The 24,163-nt window shown below is 40.5% G+C and overlaps 1 protein-coding gene across 4 annotated transcripts in view; it reads right to left on the bottom strand.

Moving 5' to 3' along the window:
• ube2f (ubiquitin-conjugating enzyme E2F (putative)) overlaps positions 1-23,930 on the bottom strand; it is a 30,423-nt gene extending 6,493 nt beyond the window's left edge. Inside the window, exons 1-9 of one of the 4 annotated variants that reach the window (XM_035173972.2) lie at positions 23,690-23,927; positions 21,776-21,950; positions 19,984-20,013; positions 17,632-17,697; positions 12,458-12,525; positions 9,904-9,974; positions 9,544-9,601; positions 6,105-6,137; positions 5,320-5,382 (exon numbers count right to left, since the gene is read on the bottom strand). In XM_035173972.2, coding sequence (XP_035029863.1) covers positions 5,320-5,382; positions 6,105-6,137; positions 9,544-9,601; positions 9,904-9,974; positions 12,458-12,525; positions 17,632-17,697; positions 19,984-20,013; positions 21,776-21,890 — 504 coding nt within the window. In that variant the 5' untranslated portion in view covers positions 21,891-21,950; positions 23,690-23,927. Of the gene's footprint in view, positions 1-5,319; positions 5,383-6,104; positions 6,138-9,543; positions 9,602-9,903; positions 9,975-12,457; positions 12,526-17,631; positions 17,698-19,983; positions 20,014-21,775; positions 21,951-22,622; positions 22,857-23,689 lie in introns of those variants that run through there. The other 3 variants (XM_035173974.2, XM_035173973.2, XM_035173975.2) reach the window with 3 other exon arrangements.
• Positions 23,931-24,163: the final 233 nt, after the last annotated feature.

The raw sequence follows: 24,163 nt of genomic DNA, 5'->3' as shown, positions 1-24,163 counted from the left end.
CATTTAAATGTTTGATATTTATTATTTCAGCTATTCGGGCTCCGGCAGCCCTTCAAGTGTCGGAGGCTTCAGCTAAATTAACACTCACATGACAAGGTAATTGTGAACAACTCTGCCAGTAACTAGTCTGCAGTCACTTAAATCTCTCCACTGACACGTGTAAATACAGGTTCAGTGTAATATCCTCAAGGACATTCACACAACAGCGCTGCTGAAAAAACACAATCCTGAAGACTATGTATGTGTATGTGGCCATAACCTGTGAACCTAAAATCTAATTTAAAGCCAAATATCAGCTAAGGTAGTCTTTATAATTACGGCTATACAATCTCTTTTAAGTGCTGTTGGATGCTAAAGGGTGCTAAAGGGTAAAATGCACCTCCAGAGTTTTAAAAACGAAGATGGGGACAGTAGTGTTTCCCAAATTTCAGTTTTAGGGTCTCAACACCTCTGTAGTAGAGTGGACACCAAGTGCAAATGAGGGAGAAATTGATGTCTTTTAACTTGTAAAAGTAGAAGTGTGGATGCATCCATAGCTTTTAAAATAAAGCAGCGAGGTAGAGAACAGATGTGAAGAGTTGTTGCATTGCTCTCTGTCGCAATTTGCATTAACAATACCACGACCTCAGTCTTTCCAGGAAATGAGTGTATCTGGATTGTCCACCACCTCATCAAGAGGACAAGCGTGATTGTATTTTGGTGTGGCGGCTTTATCTGGTGACAACAAGTTAGGACAAAGAAAAATTCATAAAAACAAGAGAGGGAAATCCCAACAGTGCTCTTGTTTGAGTCTGCATGTCTGACCAATAGGCAGGGACATGACAGAATAGGGACACACCATAATGAGGTGGCTGCAGCTGCACTGTTGAACTCACTAGACACAAGACAAGTCTATTTTTTGCTTGGCTCCTATATTTCACAGGTTTTAAAACAATGAGACCTTTATTTTCACTTCTATCACCTTCCTCCTTATGACTAGTAATGAAGCAGAATTTACAGAGCCACAATGAGCTCACAGCTACAACTGGACATTTAATTACGTCTCAAAAAAACATGAATGAAAAATTTAAAAGGCAAGTACCTAAGGGAATGAGAGTAGATTCCTAATCAGTGAACATGGTTGTTTTTGTTTGGTGCAGACCTTCTGTGACTCATGCACAACAGTGAGGCCTCTTCTACCTTTGCTGCTCTAAAGAATCCCATCAGGACCACAGCAGAAAACTGATAAGATGAACAGAAGAGATAAGGAGACAGTACAGGGAGTGTGTGTGTGTGTGTGTGTGTGTGTGTGTGTGTGTGTGTGTGTGTGTGTGTGTGTGTGTGTGTGTGTGTGTGTGTGTGTGTGTGTGTGTGTGTGTGTGTGTGTGTGTTTGAAATGATTTACTATTGACTGAACAGGCTCAAATGCTTCAGCTAGCCGAGGACACAAGAGATTGAGTATGTAATAGATAGAAAGGTGTTCTCTCAAATCAATCAGCAATCAGTGATGTAGAAAAAAATTGAGCATGCAGAGTGGGATCATGGGAAACACGAACAAACCATCCCAGGTTCCATTCTGTTGCTGTTTTTTTGCTTTCAGAGAGGTGCAGGTGGTCAATATCACAGTAGGTAACATGTGATTATCTGTTCAAACGCTGAGGTGTGTGTTTGTGTGTGTATGTTCATGTTTCCGTGCACATCTGCCATTTTATGGACATGACATTTAAATAATGGCCCATGTGTTAATGCAGGGTGTTGTGTTAAACTTTAACCCTTTAACAGTTAAAGGGTAAGATGCACTTTGGTTCTCCCTGCTCACCAGTCTCTGCTGCCTATAAAAACAAAATATGTCATGCACTGTATTTAATATTCTTTATAGGAACTGTACAACTTTTAAATTTGTGAAATACGTTTTCCTCTTCTCTGACACCTGCACCTGGATAAGCTAATACAATAAAAAGCCCTTATTCTCCTCCTGTCTCTGTGGAGTTTAATATGTTTTTGGTGGTGACACTTGGTCAGAGAATTGCAGATATTAGACTTATAAATATTATTTTCTGAGGCCATTGTAAGTGGGGAGGTTGCATGGGACCTTTCTTTATTTCCCCTTTGCACAAAACACAAACCGTTTGTCTTCATTTCAAACATAAAACATTGTGGCAAATAACAGATAAAGATCTGGCTATGATATCAAGCACACCACCAAACCTTCAGCTCATACCACCCATACATAGTTATGGAGCCTTACACGACAATAACTTGTAGTGATATTAATTGCTTATAGCTGTGTCCCAATTACATTATCATAAGGTTTTAACAATTAGTGCAGAAAATCAGCACATTTGACCTTTTCACAGTCAATGGGAAATCCATCATCCTGACTATTTTTATCAATAGTGAACGCGCTTTTTTACAGCGCGTTCACAACAATCGCAAGGAAACCACATTTTCCAGTTTAGGGTTCTATGCACTGAGTCGAGCTTCACTGAACTCTGAACAAACAGGTGAACAGCTCTTTACACAGCAGCAGCAGCTTCAGGGTTCTGGGGACTGAGTCCAGCAGCCGCTCTTGACTTGCCACAGCTCAATCACTGCACGTCGCTTTTACAGTTTCAGAAAGAAAAGCTGCAATCAGCATCACCACAGGGTAAAGTGAACAGCCCATTGCAAACAGGCAGGTTTAGAACAGGCACCGCACTACTTCTAATGCTATGGGCAGACCTGATCACGATTTACAGATTAAACTGGATATGTGCATTTCAAAGCTCAGTATTGATCAGCAGTGATAAGCAGGGTATTCTCTGATTTCATTGAATTCACTGTGAGATGAATATGACTGCAGAGGGACTGTAAATAATCTGTGGCATTTAAATTGTTACATTCATGCGCATGTAAACACAGCTCGTGTTCCTTCAAGCTGATTAGCCCATTCCATATTTGTATCTGTACACACACACACACACACACACACACACACACACACACACACACACACACACACACACACACACACACACACACACACACACACACACACACACACACACACACACACACACACACACACAGACAAAAATAATCTCTCGCAACTAACAGCAGTGCAACACCGCAGTAACCAACTAACTATTCACATACCACAAACACTCCCCAAATAGCCCATGAGAGTGTTTCCTTTCAGCCACTTTATCCTGTAAATGTACTCAGCGAGCAGCCACAAAAGGAGTTCCACTTCAAACGCCTCAACACACACAAACACACACATCCACATACATAAACATGGACGCGTGCTGACACACAAACTCCCACGGATCCACACCCACTTACAGCCGACGTTGATTACAGCGGCCTGACTCAGTGACTCAGTGGGAGTGGGTCATGGTTGGATGACTTCCTGTTTTCAGTTGCTGTGACTCCAGAGAACCACGACAGCACAGCGAAGCAGCACCACGACTTCCAGAAAATGTATTTTTACGTTTGCCAAAAGTGAAAAAATGCTCATCTTTTATTTATGTCGATCTTGTAAACTCAAAACTGTTTGTCTCTCTCCACAAGTGATGAGTTTATCCCTGAGATTAATCCTTCACTTTAACATCTGCTTCAACAGCCTGAGAAATGAAGTGTCAGGCATTCTTTACTTGCTGTGGAGTCATTTATGAGGTTTTTCCTCACCATGCAAATTGTTTTTTTGCTCCTCGGTCGACGAGCTCATTTTGTCATTTTCTGTTTCCTGTGCACACCTGCCTTCTTTAAAATATATAATGTTTATTGCCTCATTTTATCTTCTTATATGTTATATATCTTATGATCTTCCTCACTTGCAGTTACCTATTCACTCCTCATATTGACGGACAGCTCTGCCTCAGTCTGTGGCAGCTCTCAACTCTCAGATCCCATTAGACCTGGTTTTTAACATCCGTCCTAAATGATTCCATCACAAACATTTTTCCAGCTATTTGATAGGCTGATTGTGGCTGTGAGGAAATATATGAATATGTACAAGCAGAAAATACTGTAGTAAAATTAATGCTTTATGATTATTTCTGAGAGATTTTGGCTCATTAATAATCTAATCAGAGTTTCTGACTCAAAAATGAGGGATCTTTTGTATTTGCTTTATAAAAGGCCCATTGACACTCTACTCCTACATCTGTGACAAGTGACTCATTCAAACAAGTATAACTCTGCCTAAAACTCGCTCTCTCTCTTTTCCCCTCTCAAAACACAGAAAGAAAAACTCTTTCACATCTACTAAGGGTCACATGGCAGCCATTATTACGCACTACTGACTGTACCAGTGCATCATGGGAAAGTGTTTGTGCAAAGTGCAAAAAGTCAAATATTGTACTTTAAAATGCTTTCAGCTCAACACAGGCACAGCTATTCCCCTGGTTAGCAGGCTCCCTGCAGAGTTACATTAGTTTGGTTGGAAATCCAAGAAAGAAAATATTGTAAGCAAACCGAAGAAATTCAGCCTCTGAACACTATGACACAGTCTGATGTACCGATAAATAATTGAATGAAAGAGAGCTGATGCATGAGATAGAAATTAATTGGCGATGATAAGACAACTGAGGTGAGATAGAGGAAATAAATTTAAAAAAAATAAGCCAGGGTGCCTATTTTTGAGAAACAAATTGAATATTTGATTTGCTAAGAGGAAGTCTTCCATTCAACCACTTCCCCCTCAAACTCAACACTATCCTGTAAGCCAAAAATAAAGGTGGACAAGACCCAGGTCAGTTTCAGCGAATCCCAGATGAAATATACTTAAAGTTACAGTTCAGACAAACCGCGGGCTTACAAATCTGTACACATTTGGAAATAACCAACTCAGGAAAGAGTAGCAAGGGTTGTGAGAACTAAAGAGACCCAGTTTAGTTTAGTCCTGATTTGACTTACAAATTGCAAAGCCTGCTGTCTGCTGCAGAGCCACTGAATTAAATAGTTGCGCATGAATTCAGTGCCTTTTCTAATAACACCTGTTCCGTGCACGATACAATGTCATTGGCATTCTCTGCTTGGAAAAAGGCTGCTATGTGGTCTTTGTGTTGAGCCTGATTAAAGCACATGATTCCCTATAGGCAAGTAGTGCACACAGCGTCAGTGAAAGCTTCAGCTCCTGCAGCAGCTCCATGTCCTATCCAAATACATTTACTCTGCAGGCTATCAGCAGCAGGTAGGGTATGAATACGATTATGGACACTGTCAGAAAGTCGGAGATACTTTGGGAAGAATTTACCAGTGACTAATCTGAATGTAAATGACTAGGGTGACTGTTTGTACTGAATCTACTCTGTCTCTGTTGATGAAACAGAGCTAAAGACGAGGTTTGAGTCTCACCTTGTCCTTCAGATGATGTTCTGCCGCATCGATGTTCAACGGGTCGTCAAAGTTCAACAGGTCCTGCAGCAGAGACCAGGAGGGAGAGGATGTGAAGAGAAACATGTACAGAGAGAAACTCTAAAAACAGCAAACCCGAATCACAGTGTGGAGTTAAAATCATGAAACACCAGCGATTGATCGAGGACAGCATGTCCCAAAAGTTTACTCGTTTTACTGCAGAACTTTTCAAGGTTCAATAGCTCTATCAATTGTGCACATTTCCCCCCCAATAACTGATAAAACTTGCCCATTTCAGCAATATTTACTTGCTGCAATGTCACCATGGATTTTGAACTGCAACAAATAAAACAGCATAATTAAGCTGTTGCCTTAGAGATGTTGTGCACAACAAGTGAGGCAAGAGGCAGAGTGTTAATAGAGATAACAGGGAACATGGCCTGAGAGGTTGTTTCCTGATTAAGAGGGAAGATTTGGGGCATTACCGTGCATCAATGCAGATTACCATCACCATTATCATCATGGAAACAGTGCTGACCTCAGGGTGAGTATGGATACTTGCAATGCAGTTGATGAGAAATTTATAGAAGCTTGCATTGAGGAAAATAAGCATATTTTGGACTTCTGATCTGATTGCTTTGAGCTGCTTGCTTTGATATCAAAAAACTAAATGCACTTACCATTGCAAACATAAAGTTTTAAATGTTCCTAAAACCAGAGTTTGATTTAATAAATAAGTTTTGAACAACATAGTCGTGTTAATGAGGCAGAAAAGTTAAACTTACAGTAAACAAGGAGTTCAATCCCCAGACAACGTCCTAGAAAAAGCAAATGAAAAAAGCATTAATGGTCAAATGTTAGCAATCAATATAAATCTCAAAACACAATCTAATATAAACTTGATAATACACTGTTGTCACAAGGGAGCTCCGTAGAACTCAATTAAACACTAAAACTGTTAATACACTCGAGCTGACAACACTGTACCATGATGTTCATTTCTATGTACACAACCTTAAAGTTAGGAATGTGAATCACTGCTAAAAGAATAGTGGCCGAACCAGTAAGAGCAACTATAATCATCACTGTCAGCCCACTTTAAAACTATATATCCACCTAATAATGTGACAAACTTTCCAGTGTATCAGATTGTATGTGCAGTAACTAGATCCCTCTGCCATAACCGTAATGGGAATTGTTGAATTTCTACATTCCCCACAGCAGTAAAACAAAAGATGTGATTTCAAAATGCATCGCAGCATCAGATCCATGAGTCTGCTCCCAGTAGGGGCCATGGGACTCTTTAATGAACCACTGTAGCGTGCACTAGGAGACTCCACAGTGGGTCTGGCAATAGCTACAGGCTGTAGAGCCCAGCGCATCGGAAGAACAAAGGAAGCATCAGAATCACCTTTTATCACTGCAGCTTCACCACTTTCATTATCCTGCTCTTTTTTACTTACAGGAATAGTCTGGAGAAATTCAATTAAGAGCAGCAGTGAGTGAGTATAATGGAGCGCTGAGAGACACCACAAAAGACCAACTAAAAAGAGCAGCTTTATTTCACTGCACTCTGCTACTAACAACTTTCAGCTGGTCGGCAAATTTCAAGTAAATAGTTTCAGGGCTTGTGTTCAATTATTCATCATTACACACACAAACAAAGTGTTGAGACCGCTTCTTTTGCACACTTGTGCCGCAGATTTAATTGTCGATGGATACAACTGCCAATTTTGTGTTATTTGCTTATTTAAAGTCAGACTCTTGAACGACTCAGTTTGAGCAGTTTAACTCATTCTTCCTAGGATTGTACCGCACGATGATTTCGAGTGCCACAGCAAAGGGTGTGAATACTTTTGTAAATCACATCTTTTGACGTATCCCCCCCTCAGCCCACCTGCGACCTGTCAAAACCACCTCAAAGATTTTACCATACTTGGCATGCAGTCACTCCGTTGCCCATGAGAGTTCACGCTGTGCATGTTCAGTGGATAATCCCAATAATCAACCTGCATTGAAAGGCCAGGCCAACCTCAGTCCTCAGCACATTGGACAGTTTGTTGACTGTTTTTATTCAGAAAGAGATCGGTTGGGTTAATCTGGTGAATGTCTATTACCTGTGAAACCCATCGTGGACAAAACCCACTTAAAGGGCACTGATGTCCCAGGATTTGTTATAGTATTAATTATTATTGTAGGTCATCCCTATCTTAACAGATTTGCACAAAATTCTAATTGTTTTCATCTTGTCATTATGGATGAACTCGTTTACACTGTAGCTATAAAACCAAAATGTAAAAGCATCAACACAACAGAAAACCCCTTCAGGAAACTGTGCATTGTGATGAAATTACCCTGTGAGGCATTATTGTAATGGCATTTTATGTGAGACAGTGTGTGTGTGTGTGTGTGTGTGTGTGTGTGTGTGTGTGTGTGTGTGTGTGTGTGTGTGTGTGTGTGTGTGTGTGTGTGTGTGTGTGTGTGTGTGTGTGTGTGTGTGGGTTAAAGTAGAGAGGAGTGGCGACCGGCGAAGAGAGACAGCATCACCCACTCAAAACTAAAACAATCCTTTCTGACTCACAGCTTTTGCAGTTACTTTTTCTCACACATTTCTGTGCACCTGCAGTGACACTCGCTGACACGTGAACCCGTTCCCAACCAACTCTCACACTTATAAACAAATGTACACTTACAGTGAAGTAAACAAGTGACAGACGACAAATCAAATGTGTGAGAGGGAGACGGGTGGTCACAAAAAAAGCAGAATATTAAAAACAACACGTCTCTGAGCAACAGCGGAAAGGCCACTGCAGGTTTAAATCTGAAACATGAATTATTTCAGATTATTAGTTGGAATTTCTATATATATATTTAGTATATTTATGTATGAAGAGAACGAATGTTGTGCCTGAGCTGGGAATCAGAGACAGAGGAGTAATGTCGCCAGAATCTTGTGATGCAAATGACATCCAGAGCTATTAGAGAACCAATTTACATTATCATTTGTTAATTTAAATAGATTTAAAATCAAATGAAAATGGGTTAGGTCCAAAGTGGATTACGCTTTTAATAGCCACTGAATCTCCAGGCCTAAGTCTGTAGCAAGCTGAACACTGTTGACGCCTATCTGAGCTTTCACACTGAGCTGCTACAGTAGCTTTAATTCATGTACGTGTGCAGTGAAACGTGCAAATAACATGAAAGATACAATGCTGGAGAGTGTGTTTCCTGAGCGTGACTATGTGCTCACTGGTTTTTATTGCTATAATGAACACAAACACACACGCCAAGATAAGCACTCACAATGTATGCAAAGCTGCTTTCCTTGCAGCGCCTTCTTATGGAGCCAAGGCCAAGGGAAGAGAGGCTTTCACAACAACATGAACACACAACTGAGGCTGGAAACACATTGATGTGCATTTCAGAATAAGGACTTGGGTTTCATTTCAAAATGTGGTTAAATTAATATTGCACGAGTGTATTTTCATTTCATGCATCTCTATTTCAGCCACAGAATTGGAGGTGCTCCGATGACAAATACGAGGACTGATACAGCAGTACGTGATAAAACGATACTTATTATTTGACACGATGTACATTTCAGTAGCAGGAAATGTCACATCTATTTCAGGCATACAGTACAGTAATCCATGACAGTCATCTGGAGAAGGTGAATGAAATATAAGGCTGTGTGGGAATAACTTTCTATGTACACAACTTCTGTTTGACTTCAAATCTCGCCATAAAAAACTAAGATAATCACACATTGGTGTACAGCGGAACAGCTGATTACATGGCATCAATATACCTGTCACAACACTGCTTTGGTATTTTAAACCTGGTGTGAACAGACTTTAATCCAGTAATCCTCTGTTTTTATCATTACAGCAACATTAATGCTGCATTAAATCAGAGGTTATAATGAGATCAAACATTGCAACCTGTTCACCCTCATCATGAAGAGAAGAAAGAAAACAATATTTTTCAAACATTTACAGAAGTTATTCTGTTTTAATGATGGCAAACAAACATTATTATTTTTCGCTAGTAACATGCGTCATTGTAAACCTACACATTAAACTAAAATACAGTTTGTCACATGGACAATTTCAACTAAAATCATCACCTCACCCAAAATGCCCACATCCAAAAATCACCAAGGAGTTTTGGAAAATAACGTGTTTTTTAATAAAGGCACATAATCTTTAATAAATGTAATATTACCTTTAATGTTCTAGTGGGGGCCCAGCCTGTACCATCAATAGAGTGTTCCCGCAATAAGCTGCAGGAAAAAAAAAAATCACAGTTAGTGCCGGCTCGTCATTACACCGTGTTTCTGCATATGAAAGATATTGCCTAAGGTCATGAGTTCCAAAATCCCTGTTGGTAAAACCAGGCACAAACCTACACCATCTTTGAGACTGGCTAAAAGGTTATTGTACCACACACACACACACACACATCTTTCTTTTACTTTTCCCATCAATTTCTTAGCAGGAAGAACAGTGACATACAAAATAAAGATGAACAATTGTGATGAAGAGAAGAAGAAGCTGCAGGGGGAAGAGTGTGAAGCAGAATTACCTCAAACAGATCTCTCCGTTCTCTGTGATGTTAGGATGCCATATTCTGGTCAGACATCGCACTTTAGGAGGCTGGACATTAATACAGAGAGAAAAGCAATTGTTAACATGTTTTTAGTACAAAAAATTAACAAATAAAAATAACCTGTATTTAAAGCTGAGCATTCAGCCCTGTCGTCAGAGGCCAGCATTAAAGTTTCATCATTGAGGGATTCATTAGTGATCATGTAGTGATATACAATCAATTTAAAATTTTAAACAAAGCAGTGAATTAGAGACAGAGATTTTTGCTAATGAGAGATTTAATTATTTTATTTGTGGGAACGCTCCAATTGTGGGGTGTAGATTTTTGTAAGCTACATCAATACAGAACCCATCATGTACCAATTTTATTGACATTTTCGAGACAGTCTTTTTTAAAATAGCAAAAAGCAAAGATAAGCTCCTTCATGGGAAGTCCTTACTGACCAAACATCAAACATTAATGAAATCTGTCAAGTCAAGTCTAGTTTGCCATGTTTGAACTGCTACGCTCATAATTTGTAACATTAACATCTGTTAACATCAGCCTCTAAGACCACGATAGAGAAATATTTGGTATTTTTTTTATGTCTCAGCTGAAATGGCATTTGTGGGGCCTGGTGTGTTTAGTGAATCTCTGCATTTTGCAACAGGGTGGTTCAAAGGACAGCAGAGCAGGGCTGTTATGTTCCATGCCAACAAAAGTCACATTGACTCTGGTTACATGGGGGCTGCATCAGAGATGGAGGGAAAAAGGGAAAGGTACACCACATTAAAAAAGCAAGAAGGAAGGGTCACATTTGCATAATCCTATTTTCCGTGTTTGTCAAATGTTACAATTTCCAAAAGCTTTAAATGGCATCACACCTCGGTACATGTCAAAACCGCTTGGCCACAAACTCCAGTAATGTGGACTATCTCTAGTCAATCACTGGTCAAAAAACCCAGCGAAACCCACAATCTTTATTTTTACATTATCTGTTTCATCCACTCCAATGGTCTCTAAAAGGCTCCTTGTCAGGAACCACATTAGCTATAAGAGACCTAATACGCATCTTGGTTCCTTATTTTGATTGTTCCTCGCTCCTTGATCCTCACTTGACCTGGAAAGCCTTCCTACATGTTGCACGCGGTTCCAAAGCAAAGGAGCACGTAGGGAGAGAAGATACTCACTCTATTGCCATGTAGACGACATTCAGCTGAATGCCATTATGTGTAAATAGACGTCATAAGAAGCAGAGGTCACCTGAGATGACTTGTCAGAGAAAAGGATGCCTCATTAGGCTAGAAAAAAAATTCCATGTTTCCTCACTTGTCACATATTTTCTCTGGATCTCATCTCATGTCTTCAGCGAGAGAGAATAATATGTAAGAAAAAAAGACAAAACTGAGGGAAACATGGAAAGAATTAAGGGGATTGAGATGTACCGCAAGAATGCAGAACTCTTAGGGTCAAAGGGAAAGGATCCATTTACAGTTCTTAATTAAAATTAAAGCCACTGAATTTGGTGGTTAAAAATAACTATTCTATTTCTTAAAATTACTTATGAAAAACGTCAAATAACGATGACACCAAGCACACGTTTACTTTTTTCTGAATTGTAGATGCTTGAATCAGCCGACATCCAATTAATCACGGTGACTCACGGTGTCTTGAGAAGGGCTTCTGTCCGGGAAATGAACAATAAGCCCGAGTGGAGAGGTGAAGCCGTGTGTGCAGGAACCATCTCTCACTACAGACGGATGGTACAGCGAGCAATGTCTTCAAATAATATCTTGATATTTTTAGCCCTGATAAAATGGCCAAAATGGCCAATTTTCAGTGATGACGACAAGTGAAACTCATCCTTTTATATCCTCGAGCTTTAGTCTCACACTGGTTTTGATCATTTATGTCTCCAGGGTAGAGGGTGAACCCAGTTTGGTTTCTTGCAGTCTGGAATTCTAATAAGCTTTTTGAAATTAGTGACTGGTCGTTAAAGGTAAGTCAGTAAACAGAAAGGAAACTTAACTTTAGCTCACATCAGGTCATATTAATTTCAAAGAGACATGGTTGTTAGACTGATGATGAAGCAAATTACACTGTTCCCAGTTGACATTCTGAGATGTTGGGTCAATCAGATCGACTGCTAAGTGGAACTGATCGGCTTCGACCTCATTTAGTTCATCCACAAAAGATAAGTGGAGATGGTGGTGAGATGGTTTCATAACAGCAGCGTTTAAGAGGCATTTACAGCTTCCGAGCCACAGCAGATCAATGAGATGCCTTTAAGTGCTTCAATTGTCCATGTTCCAACTGACACAATTTCCCCTGGTGTATAGAGTTAAGTAAGTAAATGCCCAGAAAGAAAAAAAATTCAAGGACCGGACGTTGTTCATTGTAGTGAACAAGAAGTCTCATAAACCTGGAAGAGAGGACTCAGGTAGGTGGGGCACCACTACTTTGTTTCGAGACTGCTTCAAACCAAACAACAGGACAGAAGAAAACAGACAACAATCAAACATTCATACACAAAACACAGTGGACCACTCACCACCATGTTGTAGGCTTCGGGAACGTTGATTTCAAACTGAAACCGTCCACTTTGGTAGTAACCTTCGTCTGGAGGGAAACGGAGAAGGAAGGAAAGAGATTTTAACAATGTTTACACAACCATTTGTTTTATGACAAATTGACACTTGAGTTTTATTCACCCAAAAATCTAGAAATGCACAGTGCAGAAGGTCTTTCAATGGGGACGGCACAAGAAATATAGAAGCTCTAGCTATAGAGGCCATCTTCATTATAATGATATTTTGTCGAAATACATGTATGCTTTATCCTTTTTTTGTTTTACAGAGCACTTTGTGTAGAGAACGCCAGCAACGCAGTGGTCTCGTTGAAATGAAGCTGTAGATTGCATCTGAACTCAATGTAACAGAACTCAGCAGAGATCGACCCGCTCAGCCGAGATCAATCACTCTGCACCAGGAGAATAAATGAGAGGATCAACTGGATGAATCGAACCTTAATCTCTGACGTCATCTCAAGGGAGCAGGAGCACGAGGTGTGACCTTTCAGTGTCACCACCTTCAGTAGACCGAACATAGCACCATCTTAATTTTAGCTTCTCATCTCATAATGGCCGAATAACAGCACACAAACACACACAAATTGTTTCACTTTCCTTCTCATCCCCTCGGAGAACTCAAGCGCCAAAGTTTGAGTTAAGGCCTTCGTAATGGGGCGATCTAAACCCCACCTGATTCCATTCAGTGGAACAAAGACAGGTACGATTTAATTAGACCGCACAAACAGTCTCTCCTGTATAATAAATGAGAAGAGAAAGAGGGAGCGGGGCAGAGTGTGAAAAAGAGAGATTAACAAATGTCAAGTAGCAAAAAAAAAAAGGAAGAAAGAAAGATAAACAGCTCCAGCCTCAAGACCAGAGGATAATGATTACAGAAAGGATGAGACGACAAAAAAGGGGCAAAACAACAAATTATAGGAGGGGAGAGAAAAGCGGGAGACAAAGATCGTCTACTGACTAACAGCTGCAGTCAGAGGTCATAAATAATTCATGCTGTCTTCACTGCACTGCAACAATCGGTCTTTACTGTCACAAGACACTGGACACACACACAAAACTGAACTTTTAAGCAAATAAATTCTGCACTTAATTTGTTAGAGAGTCACTTTCAAATGACAGAGAGACACAAGTTGTCTAGTTCGTTTAGAAGTAAACCTACAAAGTTATCCCAAAATGTGAGACTGACGTTAATATGTAGCTAAATTTTAGCAAAGTTTGTTTATACATTTATTTACTTTTCAGCACAGATATGTCTACATGTATAAGATAATAAAATATGCTGCGGTGCATGTCACTGTGGTGAGAACTAAAAGCTCAATGCTTTGACATTTTCACAAGAAATTCTACAATCAAAAATAGGGCAGCAGAGTTTCTTCAGTATAAAATATTGTCTAACCACAAAGCTAAACTACATTCTGACTCTAACTTGAAGCTGTAAACTACTTTGCAGAGTTGAACTCCTGACGAGCGCGTAGCCTCTGCAGCCTCGTCTTGGCCGTCAACCAACAAAATAACACGCTGTGGTTGTTTATCGCACAACACCTCTCACTATTGCTGTTGGCGTAATCCTTTGTTTACCATGTTCATCTGTGTAACAATTCTAGAGGAAGCAGGGACATTAGCATACTAACTGAATAACCAGTGCTTCCCATTAATTACAGAGACTGTGACGGACTCTTTCCCCAGCAGACACTCTCTCTCCCCCACACACACACACACACACACACACACACACACACACACACACACACACACACACACACACACTGAAACCAGACCAGTCTATCACAGTTGGATTGGCCTAGTTGTAAGAGTTGGGACTGGCCATCCCTCCACCAACTTTGGTGCAAATCACTTCAGTACTTTTCACGTAATCCTGCTGACGAATAAATAAACAAAGCACGGGACAGACATGAGTTAAGAGATAAGCTCCCGGGCGGCAGTAATAAAGAAAGAGGAGAAATAATGGAAAGAAGCGGTTCTGTAAGCCTTGATGTCAAGATGATGTTTTTTCGCACACTGGTTTAGGTATAAGGAAATATTGGACAACCTGCATCCTGAGGCAAGTTCCCTTTGAATTTCATTTTCCTGCCTCACCTCATTTACAATCTGTGCAAATGGAAGATTCTGTGTGGATAGGGTCGACTGTATAAACGGCTGTTTGTAAAGGAAATTTGTCAGCACAGTAATAGGAAAGTACTGCTTAATACTTTTCTTAACTTGAATACTTTATTTCTGCAATAGATATGAAGGAATGTAGTTACCAGATACAAGTTTTAGTAAACTGAAACAGTATGTTCTCCTGTATGTGCATTATAGAGATCGATATGAAATGATATTCTCTGGATCTGATGCTACATTCTCACAATATACTTTATAAGGTTTGACTTTAGAGTAGCATGGTCTTTGTGTTAAGAACAGATGTACTGGTCACAAATAATGACGACCGATGAACAGACACCTTCCCGAATTTTAACTGGAGAGGAAACTGAGCAAGCAGGCAGGAAAGAGAGTAAACACAAGAGAACAGAAATTGCAAAAGAGAAAAGAGCGTGTCAAAGGTAATGAAAAGGGGAGATGGATGTGTGTGGGGGGTGGGGTGGGGTGGTGGGGTAGTTGAGGTATGGCAGACACAGCTTTTGAATAATTGAGCAAGTCTTCCTCTGAGAACTCAATCTCCTCATCAACTGGTCTGAAAGAACATGACACCGAACCTTTGCTCTAATTGCTGATCTTTGCTTTTTCTCTGCAGATTTTGCCGACAAAGGAGCTCGTGAGCTGTCCCAGAATCCGGGGAAACGCCGAGATGGATGAATCACAGGCAGCGGCGCTCGCAACACGAGGCCCAGCAGCCAGATGCTGTCAAATTATTAAGGTGTCCCATCATCATCTCGAATATGTGTGCCAAAAGTTGCTTACTGCATTCGAACTCTCATAACAAATTTAACTCAACAAATGTATAAAAACTTAAATCATGGACTATCTGAACATAAGCAAAGCTCACATAACTTTGAGAAATATCATTTACATGTGTTGTTTTACTTACGTATGACAATCATAGTTAAAGGTTGACCTACTGTGCTTGCTGTAATTGTGTCTGTACTATAAGAAGATTAACAGGGTTATCACTTTATTAAGTGGTTTAGATAATGTGGCTAAAAAGCTGAAAAACACTATTTATTTTTTGGCCTGTCTAACTTCAACGTGGCAATGTTGTTATGTTTCCAGATGTTGATTATATAAGCAAACGCACACACACATTTTTATATATAGAGAGAGAGAGAGAGAGAGAGAGAGAGAGTATAAACCAGAAAATTACACATACATTCAAAGTAGATTATTTGAGATGAGCTGAAATTTCTGCATAATTTTCCTCAACACATTCCTGGCGTCATATCTGGTCTGGTGTTATCGAAATTGTTCCTGAAAATATTCTCTACATGTTTCGACTGCACCCAATTACCAGTATCTAGCTTTGCTCCTTCCTTTCTTCAGCTCTCTCTCTCTCTCTCTCTCTCTCTCATGCACACGCACACGCACATTTTAATTTAAAGCATCTTCACAATAAGAGATAAAGATAAATCGTCACATTTTACAAAAACAAGGGAATTGAGAAGGTGACATCGGGGCTTCAGCTCAACGAGAAAGTGTGTGTATGACAGATAAAGAGCAGCGAGCACGAGGTAAGAGAGCCTCCAGAGACCTGGGTAATTCCAAACCATTGTGTTTGGTTTGTCCAATATTTGACAGGTAGCCCACTTAGCTTGGAACACTGCTGAGCAAGCAGATTGGATTTAGGGAATAATGACAGTGCGGTGGAAATGTGGAAAAACAGAGAAGGCTTGGGTAGAATACTTTACGGGACAAACACAGGCTGAGGAACAAATTGCTACCATTTGCAGTCTACCACTCCATCACATACACATAATAGTCTCGTCCAACCACAACGTGCTCGCACTCAAAGACCACATATTGTCTGGAAGGTTGTGCAAAATGAGAAAGCAGTGGATTTGGTTGCATGTGTGTTCAGCGAGCTACGAGGTTACTCCTTAAAGACAATCATTTTGCAGAGAGCTCTGCAGATTCTGATTCAGAGAAGAGTGTGACATTTGGTTGGGAATTTTCATTTAGATTTCTTCACACTGGTAAATTTCAACATGACATGACATTTGCAATATAAATGAAGAGAAAGCACATTTTTCTTCTGGCTTAACACACTCATTCAGACTTTTTGTCTTCTGGTTTCCATCCTTAAAGACTCAAAATTCGCCTTTTAGGACATTGAGATATGACTTTATCTGTCTCATTATCGCAGTTTGTTTGAGGAATCGCTCACTGTTAGTTTCAAATTAGGCCACTCTCCTACTAATCAAAAAGAAAACCTAACATCTGGCTTTTGTCTGCAATGGGAAAGGCAACAATCAGCATTAAGTCCAAATGACTGTGCAGTTGACAGGTTTCTTTTGGCTCCGGCTTCGTTAGGCAGAGATACAAAAAGATGACACCCGGGTGAATGCACTAATTTCTTCTTCTTCTTCTTTATCTTGGCCGTTTATACGCTGACTGCTGCATTCTCTCTGAGTGATTCTGGCCGTTGCCATTGGTAAGTAAATAGCCATGAAAGTTTGTGTAGTTACTGTTTTTTTACTTCTTTTCTCTTTGTATCATGCAAGATGAAACACTGACAAGTCAGCGAGGGGAGAGAGACCCTCAGTTCACGGAAACATTCATGACATCGACGATGACTCACCAGGGGATAAAATAGAAAGGCCAACTCCTCTACTGGCAATGTGAAAGGAGTGATTCGCCATTTTTAGCTCGTTTACCCGCATTTAAAAAAAACACCTATAGCCACTCATTTAGGTGTAAAAGAGGTATTAGGCTTCAATATGGATTCAACATAATCCTTTAACCAATCTATTAATTTGATTGTCATTAACTCAGATGACTTTAATTCTGGAGCAACATCAGCCCAAAAATGCTGCTGCAAAAATAGCAATGCAGGGATGTAAACGAAGTTACTAGAAAACTAGTTTCTCTGCATCTCAAGTAACAGAGGAGAAACTTTTAAGTCGTCACATATTTAAATAAACACAATGTAAAAGAGGCAAATATGTGTTTTCTTCTCATTTTCTTACCAGGAGACACTGCCAGCTGAAAATGATGCAGCTGGTCTTCATCAGGGAAACTGGCTTTGCATGTACCTGAACCAGAACAAATGGAGAGGGGGGGGAGGGGGGTCAGTTATTTGAGCAAAAGGTTAAATCACCTATAATAGGATCTGCCATTAATTATAATTACATGTTTTTATGCCCAATAATGGTAAAATCAATATTATATTTCCATTCCATCCCTCCTCAGTAACACTATGTTCACACAGACTGTGTGTATGAAACAGGCCTGTGGGACTCCCTGTGGCACCACATTCCCCCCTGGTGTCCGAGGACATTCACTGCACTCCAGACGTCACTTTTTATCTAAGTTCATGTGCAGAAACTTTTCATTAGCCAACAAAACATCCCAGCGGCTCTTTTGAACAGCTCTTTTTTTTCTGCATGAAAAAAATAACACACATATAGTGATTTCTAAAAATGATATGAATGTAAACATTGAATCTAACTCAACACTACAACAGAGTTTAGTCTGAATGACGCATCTGAAATTTAATTTGTATTTTTTCAAACTTACTCCGACAAACTCATAGATCATTTATGATAACTTGGGCTGATGATTGAAGTATAAAACGTGTTAATGTTTAGTTGTCGGTGTGTAGGGGGGAATGCTTGGGGGGGAAATTCTCCATCTGCTTCATCTTTTGTGATTCCAGTGGTTTTATTGATGGAGGGGGGAAAAAATCATTTTGTATTCTTTCTTACTGTAGGTTCGGGGAAAAAAGTATTTTACAGTGGAAGTGTTTTCGAAACCTGATTCATCACTTTTGATGCGTCCTCGACTCTGTGCTTTCAACAGATCTTCAAACCTACGTCCTTGTACTGCCTCGTTGATAATTTGCCTTCAGTTTGCATTTCATTTTCCTATCCATTGTTTGTAGCTTTACAATTCTCTTGCTTCTGAAAGACAACGTCAATATACCGAGCTGTAGTTTAACTAAGCCCTGATCATGGGAGTTTTTCCTGTAGTATATTCTGTTCTCTTGATGGTGAAAAGCCTAAATATCTAAATATAGATCACATCTGTCATTGGTTTGCACTTAAAATCCCCTTGTCTGATCGTCACCCTTTCAAAACAATCCACGGGATCTTCTCAGCTTTGTTTAAAATAGACGTCCCACACTGGGCTTACAGCCTGAATTGGCAGACATGTAAATGTATGGTGGAAATGAAAAGCAAAAGACATCCTTACAGGCTGTTTGAGCAATGTGGGGTGATTTCTGAGCATTTCCCTGGTTCCACCCCCTTGTTCACCTATTCCTTCACCCATTTGTTTACATCAGTTCTGCGAGGATGTTAGGCCGTGACCTCGGAGCGACTCTCTTGTTTGTGTATTGTCATAGTCAAAAAAGACAAATGTATTTAAGTGTCCGCCGTCCTCCCAGGAACTAAAAACCAACATAGTTTATTTACCTATTTTGTGAGGATTAACAGTGTTGAAATGCCTTTTTTCTGGCGGATGACGTATACAACATTTTTCCCCAAGCAAACAAGTCAACTTTCTAGTTTAACCTACACAAGCTGTTTGTCCAGCTTCCATGGCCCTCGCCTGCGAGGACAAACTCCTCAGACCACAAACAAAAACAAGCAGCCAAAGCAATCATAATGGATTCTTCTCTCATGCATAACAATAACCTGATAACTGACTAATGAAGATCTGATATTCCGCGGTGCTAATTCTCAAAAACAAGAGCCAGCAAAAGTTGAGAGTGAAGTTTGTTGGAACGAATCCTTCCCAGGACGTGTTTGACAAGTATGACAAGAATGAAACCCGTCAAGGCCACAGAGCTTGTTTGATTATAATATTAAAGACTATGGCTCGTTTCCAGATTATTAAAGCAACATTAATGCAGCAGAGCTGGTGGGTCTGGATAAAAATTAAAAACTGAAGAAATTATGCTTCACAGAAGATTTTCTACTGCATAAAAAATGTATAAGTGAATAATTTAGACTGACTGTACTTTAATAAATAACTTTATGTTTACAACCTACTAAAAACATTCTATCAACAAACACTATTAAATGTTACAATTGAAAAAAACGGACATACTCACATTTACTGTTAAAAATAATCAGATTCAGGCCAAAGAGCTTTATGTTACTGTAATACAGTTTTAAGAACTGTTAAAAAGGACCTACACCAGAGCACTGTAATAAAGTATGGTATATTAATTCAGTTACTCAGCTGTAACACTTTAAGATGTAAGATGTGGAGCTGAATAAATGTGGATGTAAGCACAGGGAGGAGGAGACAGAACAACAGAGTCTGACTCAACTCACTCTGTTGCTGCAGTGCACAGAGGTGTGTGTTGTACTTACTGGGGAGATTGGCTTCAAGTTCTGCAACTTCTGTTGAGAGAAAATGACAACCATGATTGAGAGAGGAACTGTGAGGAACGCACACAGACACACAAAGATTTGATTTGTTAAAAAAAGACAAAGATGATAAAACAAACACGCTCCCTTGGTAGTAGCAGGAATTAGATGCATTAATAAAGTTCTTATCAGGGAACAGAACTCGTTTTTAGCAAAATGGACTAAAGAAATAAAGCCTGTCAGCCTCAGTTTGAACAATAGACAGTTTGGGATTCAAGCCAGCCCACTTGACTGTGTAATTATTACCCTTGGGGGCACCAAAACAAACAGACTAATAAAATCTAGTGAGAATCGAATGGATAAAATAACTTACACAAGGCAATAGTAATGCAAGAAGGAGAAAAGTCACTTAAACTGGCCAGTATTATGCTGATGTCTGTTTGTAAGATTGTGTCCAACTACATTCACATTGAGCTGTAGAGGATGTTGGACCAGTGGTGGAGAAAGCAACACTGAATCTACTCTGATTATAAATATGATGGCAAATTCAGGGTTCATACACATGTTTATCAAAACAGAATTTTCATGACCATACATGCTTTAAAATGTCTGTAAATACTTGTTTATCCAGACTCTATCTCACAATGTTATTGAAAGTGATTGAAACAAATGAATGTCACAGCTGTCTCTGAATTTAATTATCCTGCAGTTTTGGTTGATTAAATAACGAACAGGCGATACAACAAGTCCCGTCACATTCTGACAGTGTGAAGCGATTCTTTTTTTTGCCTCCCCCTTTGAATTAGATTGTTTTTTATTTCAGGCCCCGTTCTTTCTATCGTTCTCACTCTCACTCACTGTTTATCGGCAGCAGCAGCAGCAGTGTATCAGTGTGTTTTATTTATTAGTCACACTCACTGCTGTGGCCACCAAACAATCGGTCTTTCTTCACCTCCACCTCCCTCACAAACAGCTCGATGTCAGTGTCAGAGAGTTGCTCTTCTTCTTCTCATTCACCATAGAAACCCATTGGTCAGCAGGATAATTGAATATTGATGGTGTGCTTTCCATTGACCATTGGTTGCATGTGGGCCTGTAGAGGGCGGACTTTGGGGCAGATTCACGAACAGTATGCATGTTTCCAGGTGGACTGCGATTTATAAAAGGGAACATTTCCCTGGTGCACGATTTTATAAAATCTGAATATTTTTATGCGTACGCCATTTTCAGCTTTTGTGCACACGTACACTTTTAGTATGAATCCTACACATTGTTTTATAAATGAGGCCTGTGGTCTTTATAAATTATACAAACTCTTGTCATAGCAGGTGGGTAACGTGCACGTAAATGCACTCACACGTGCGGATAAATGTAAACCGAATGACAAAAAATGAGAAGGACAAGGGCAACTCTGTGAAATGTGAGGGTGAGTGGAGGCAGGTGTCTAGAAGTCGTATCTCAAGGCAATAAGAGGAAGCTATAAATAGAAAACCAAGGAGCAGAAACATGGACAGAGAGAAACAGATGGATGAAGAAGAAGGAAGGAAGCAACAAAGATATAGAAATAGAATGAACATTCATGGAGGAAGAGGAACATGAAGAATTCATACAAAATTCATTCAGTCTTTATATTCAGAAGCAGAAACTAATTGCAACCTAGCTGAAATAGACCTAAATTTGTTTTAAAATATAAGCCTTTCACCCAAGGGCAGCTGGGACTGACTCTAGAACCCTGCAACCGTCAAAGTATAGGCGGTAAAGATATTGTATGGAAGAAGAAACTAATACCGTGTACCTTTGGTAAGGAGGCGGTCTCTGATGGAGATTCTGTGGGTGGAGTCGGAGGCTCCAGAGGCACGTCCCGTCTTTCCTCCATCCTCCCTCTTCAGTTTACTGGCCAATGTAAGCATGGCTACGCCGTTGTGGTCTGCCTCGGTCTGCCCCACGCTGCTGCACTGCTGCTCAAAGTCCTGACAGTCACACAGAGCATGAGGAGTTAGTTCATTTTATCATATTGCAGAAAAGAGGAGAAAAATGTGTTTCATTATTGCAGATACAGGTGAATATGTTGTCCAAGAGCCTGTGCTTTGACCAAAAAATACCTGTTGAAGACTATATATGTGTCATCTATGTGAGATACTAATGATATCTCCAGGCTGCAGATATAAATAGGATATATGATAAAGAAACAGAGGAGTGTTTAGAGATAAATCATATTCAAGGCCAAAGCTCAATTCTGCTTAGAAATAACAGATATTTTCACTTTTTCAACCGACACATATTCCGTCTGTCTTCAGTGAAGAGATAAAAGAACAGAATTTAAAAGAGTTTAATGGGTTAGACACAGAGAAGTGATGAGTGCTTCAAATCAACAAGCCAAAAATTATGCATTTGGTTATAGATTCATTTTATCTTCAACCCACTCTTTTATTTGTAGAAAGAGTGAGTGTGCATTGAAGCTCCACTGATAGCATTAGTGGCATTTTTGCTGAATAATATTCAACTGACCCGCAGCAACAGCAAAGCAGCAGGAAAACGAAAAGGTACTTCAACCCCATGCTCCTGCCAACCTCCCTATTAATGCCGCTCCAGCAGGAAGTCATTAACTCTGTTATGACACTGTTGGGTTCATAGATGCAAACCTTTAATCTTTACTGCCTCCAACAGTCAAAAGACATCTCTAAATTGTCCATGGGTGCAAATGGTTGTTTGTCTCTGCTGACCTGTCCAGGGTGTCCCCCTCCTCTCACCCAATGTCAGCTGGGAATTGCATCATTAATTGTAAATGCAGTTTATTCCAAATGCATTTATAAAATTAGAGTCTTTACACCCCTCTGTCAACAGGAGCCGTTCCCTGGTGTGTCTGTGTGTCTCCAGTCTGAGCGCTGCAGGGGCTCGAGTTGGGCCACAGCAGGGGCAGAGAGGGAAGGTATCAGGTGACACACGCGTCTCACTGACTCAACAGCCCACCTGCCCCGGCTGTCAATCACTGCAGTGGCAGGCTACCTGGATGTAGTCCCAGAGCTGTGGGGGAGTCAGTACAGAGCTGGCAGATAAAACACCAACACTAAGGATGACAAACACACAACGTGATCTTGTGTTGTGCAATTACACAAAACACTCCCTGATATAACCTCACAGGCGCCCATCTCATTATACACATGCTTATTGACAACACAGCGTAGGGAGTGAGTTCAGCTGTTCAGTAAAATGGGTGTAGCCTGATTGTGCAATGGTGTACGTAACTCACAACTAAGTGACCTCAGCTAACTTCCACCAACACAAGGGTGTGTGTGTGTGTGTGTGTGTGTGTGTGTGTGTGTGTGTGTGTGTGTGTGTGTGTGTGTGTGTGTGTGTGTGTGTGTGTAGCCCTGAGTGTCAGACCTGTTGTGGTATTCAACAACACTCAGGACTCACACTTAGTGTAGATACTCTCTGAGTTTCTGAGCCTCGTCACTGCTCTGCTCTGCTCGGGCAGAACTCACCGTCACAACAAACCGCTAACACCGCTAATCACAGCTAGCTAGACCCAGTCCCCGAGCTGGAACCCGGTCCCAGCTCGGGGCTCGTCCCTCCCACAGGTGGCTCAGCTTGTCCCAGCCGGCGGGGAGACGAGTCCATGTTGTCCTGTGAGAAGTCTCCTCGCTGGCCCCTGTCTAGCTCAACGTCATCCCAGTGCACCTCAGTGTTGTCCTGTGTATATCTTTACCTGCTGTCTCAGAGCTAGCGCTCCGTGCTACACCATAATCAACCCGCCCTCCTGTGTTCGAGGCGCCGTCTGTAGCCGGAGACAGTCGCGGGCGCGTCCGACCCTGGATCTCTCACGCACACGCAGGACCTGGAGGCTCCCGGTGGGTTCGCACTGACATGGACACTCAGCTGTCACAACTTCGATCCGGCGTCATGGGCAACGGAAGTGCGGTGCGTGCCGTTCCTCATTGTCGTCCGTGTAGACATGCGGGCGGATAAACAGTTCCGCCGGGTGGCTCCCTCGTTTCCGGTCGGTTCTGTGATAATAATGTAATTATTATTATTACTAAGTCTCCAGTATTCATCAATGAGATGAGGACACTCACAGAAATCTGCTGTTATTATTATTATTATTATTATTATTATTATTATTATTATTATTATTATTATTTTTGTATTATTATTATTATTTTTGTTGTTTGTTGTTGTTGTT

This window comes from Hippoglossus stenolepis, chromosome 13, assembly GCF_022539355.2.
Source record: "Hippoglossus stenolepis isolate QCI-W04-F060 chromosome 13, HSTE1.2, whole genome shotgun sequence".
Taxonomy (NCBI): domain Eukaryota; kingdom Metazoa; phylum Chordata; class Actinopteri; order Pleuronectiformes; family Pleuronectidae; genus Hippoglossus; species Hippoglossus stenolepis.
The sequence above is the reverse complement of the archived record's forward strand: the minus strand, read 5'-3'. Positions and strand labels throughout refer to the sequence as shown.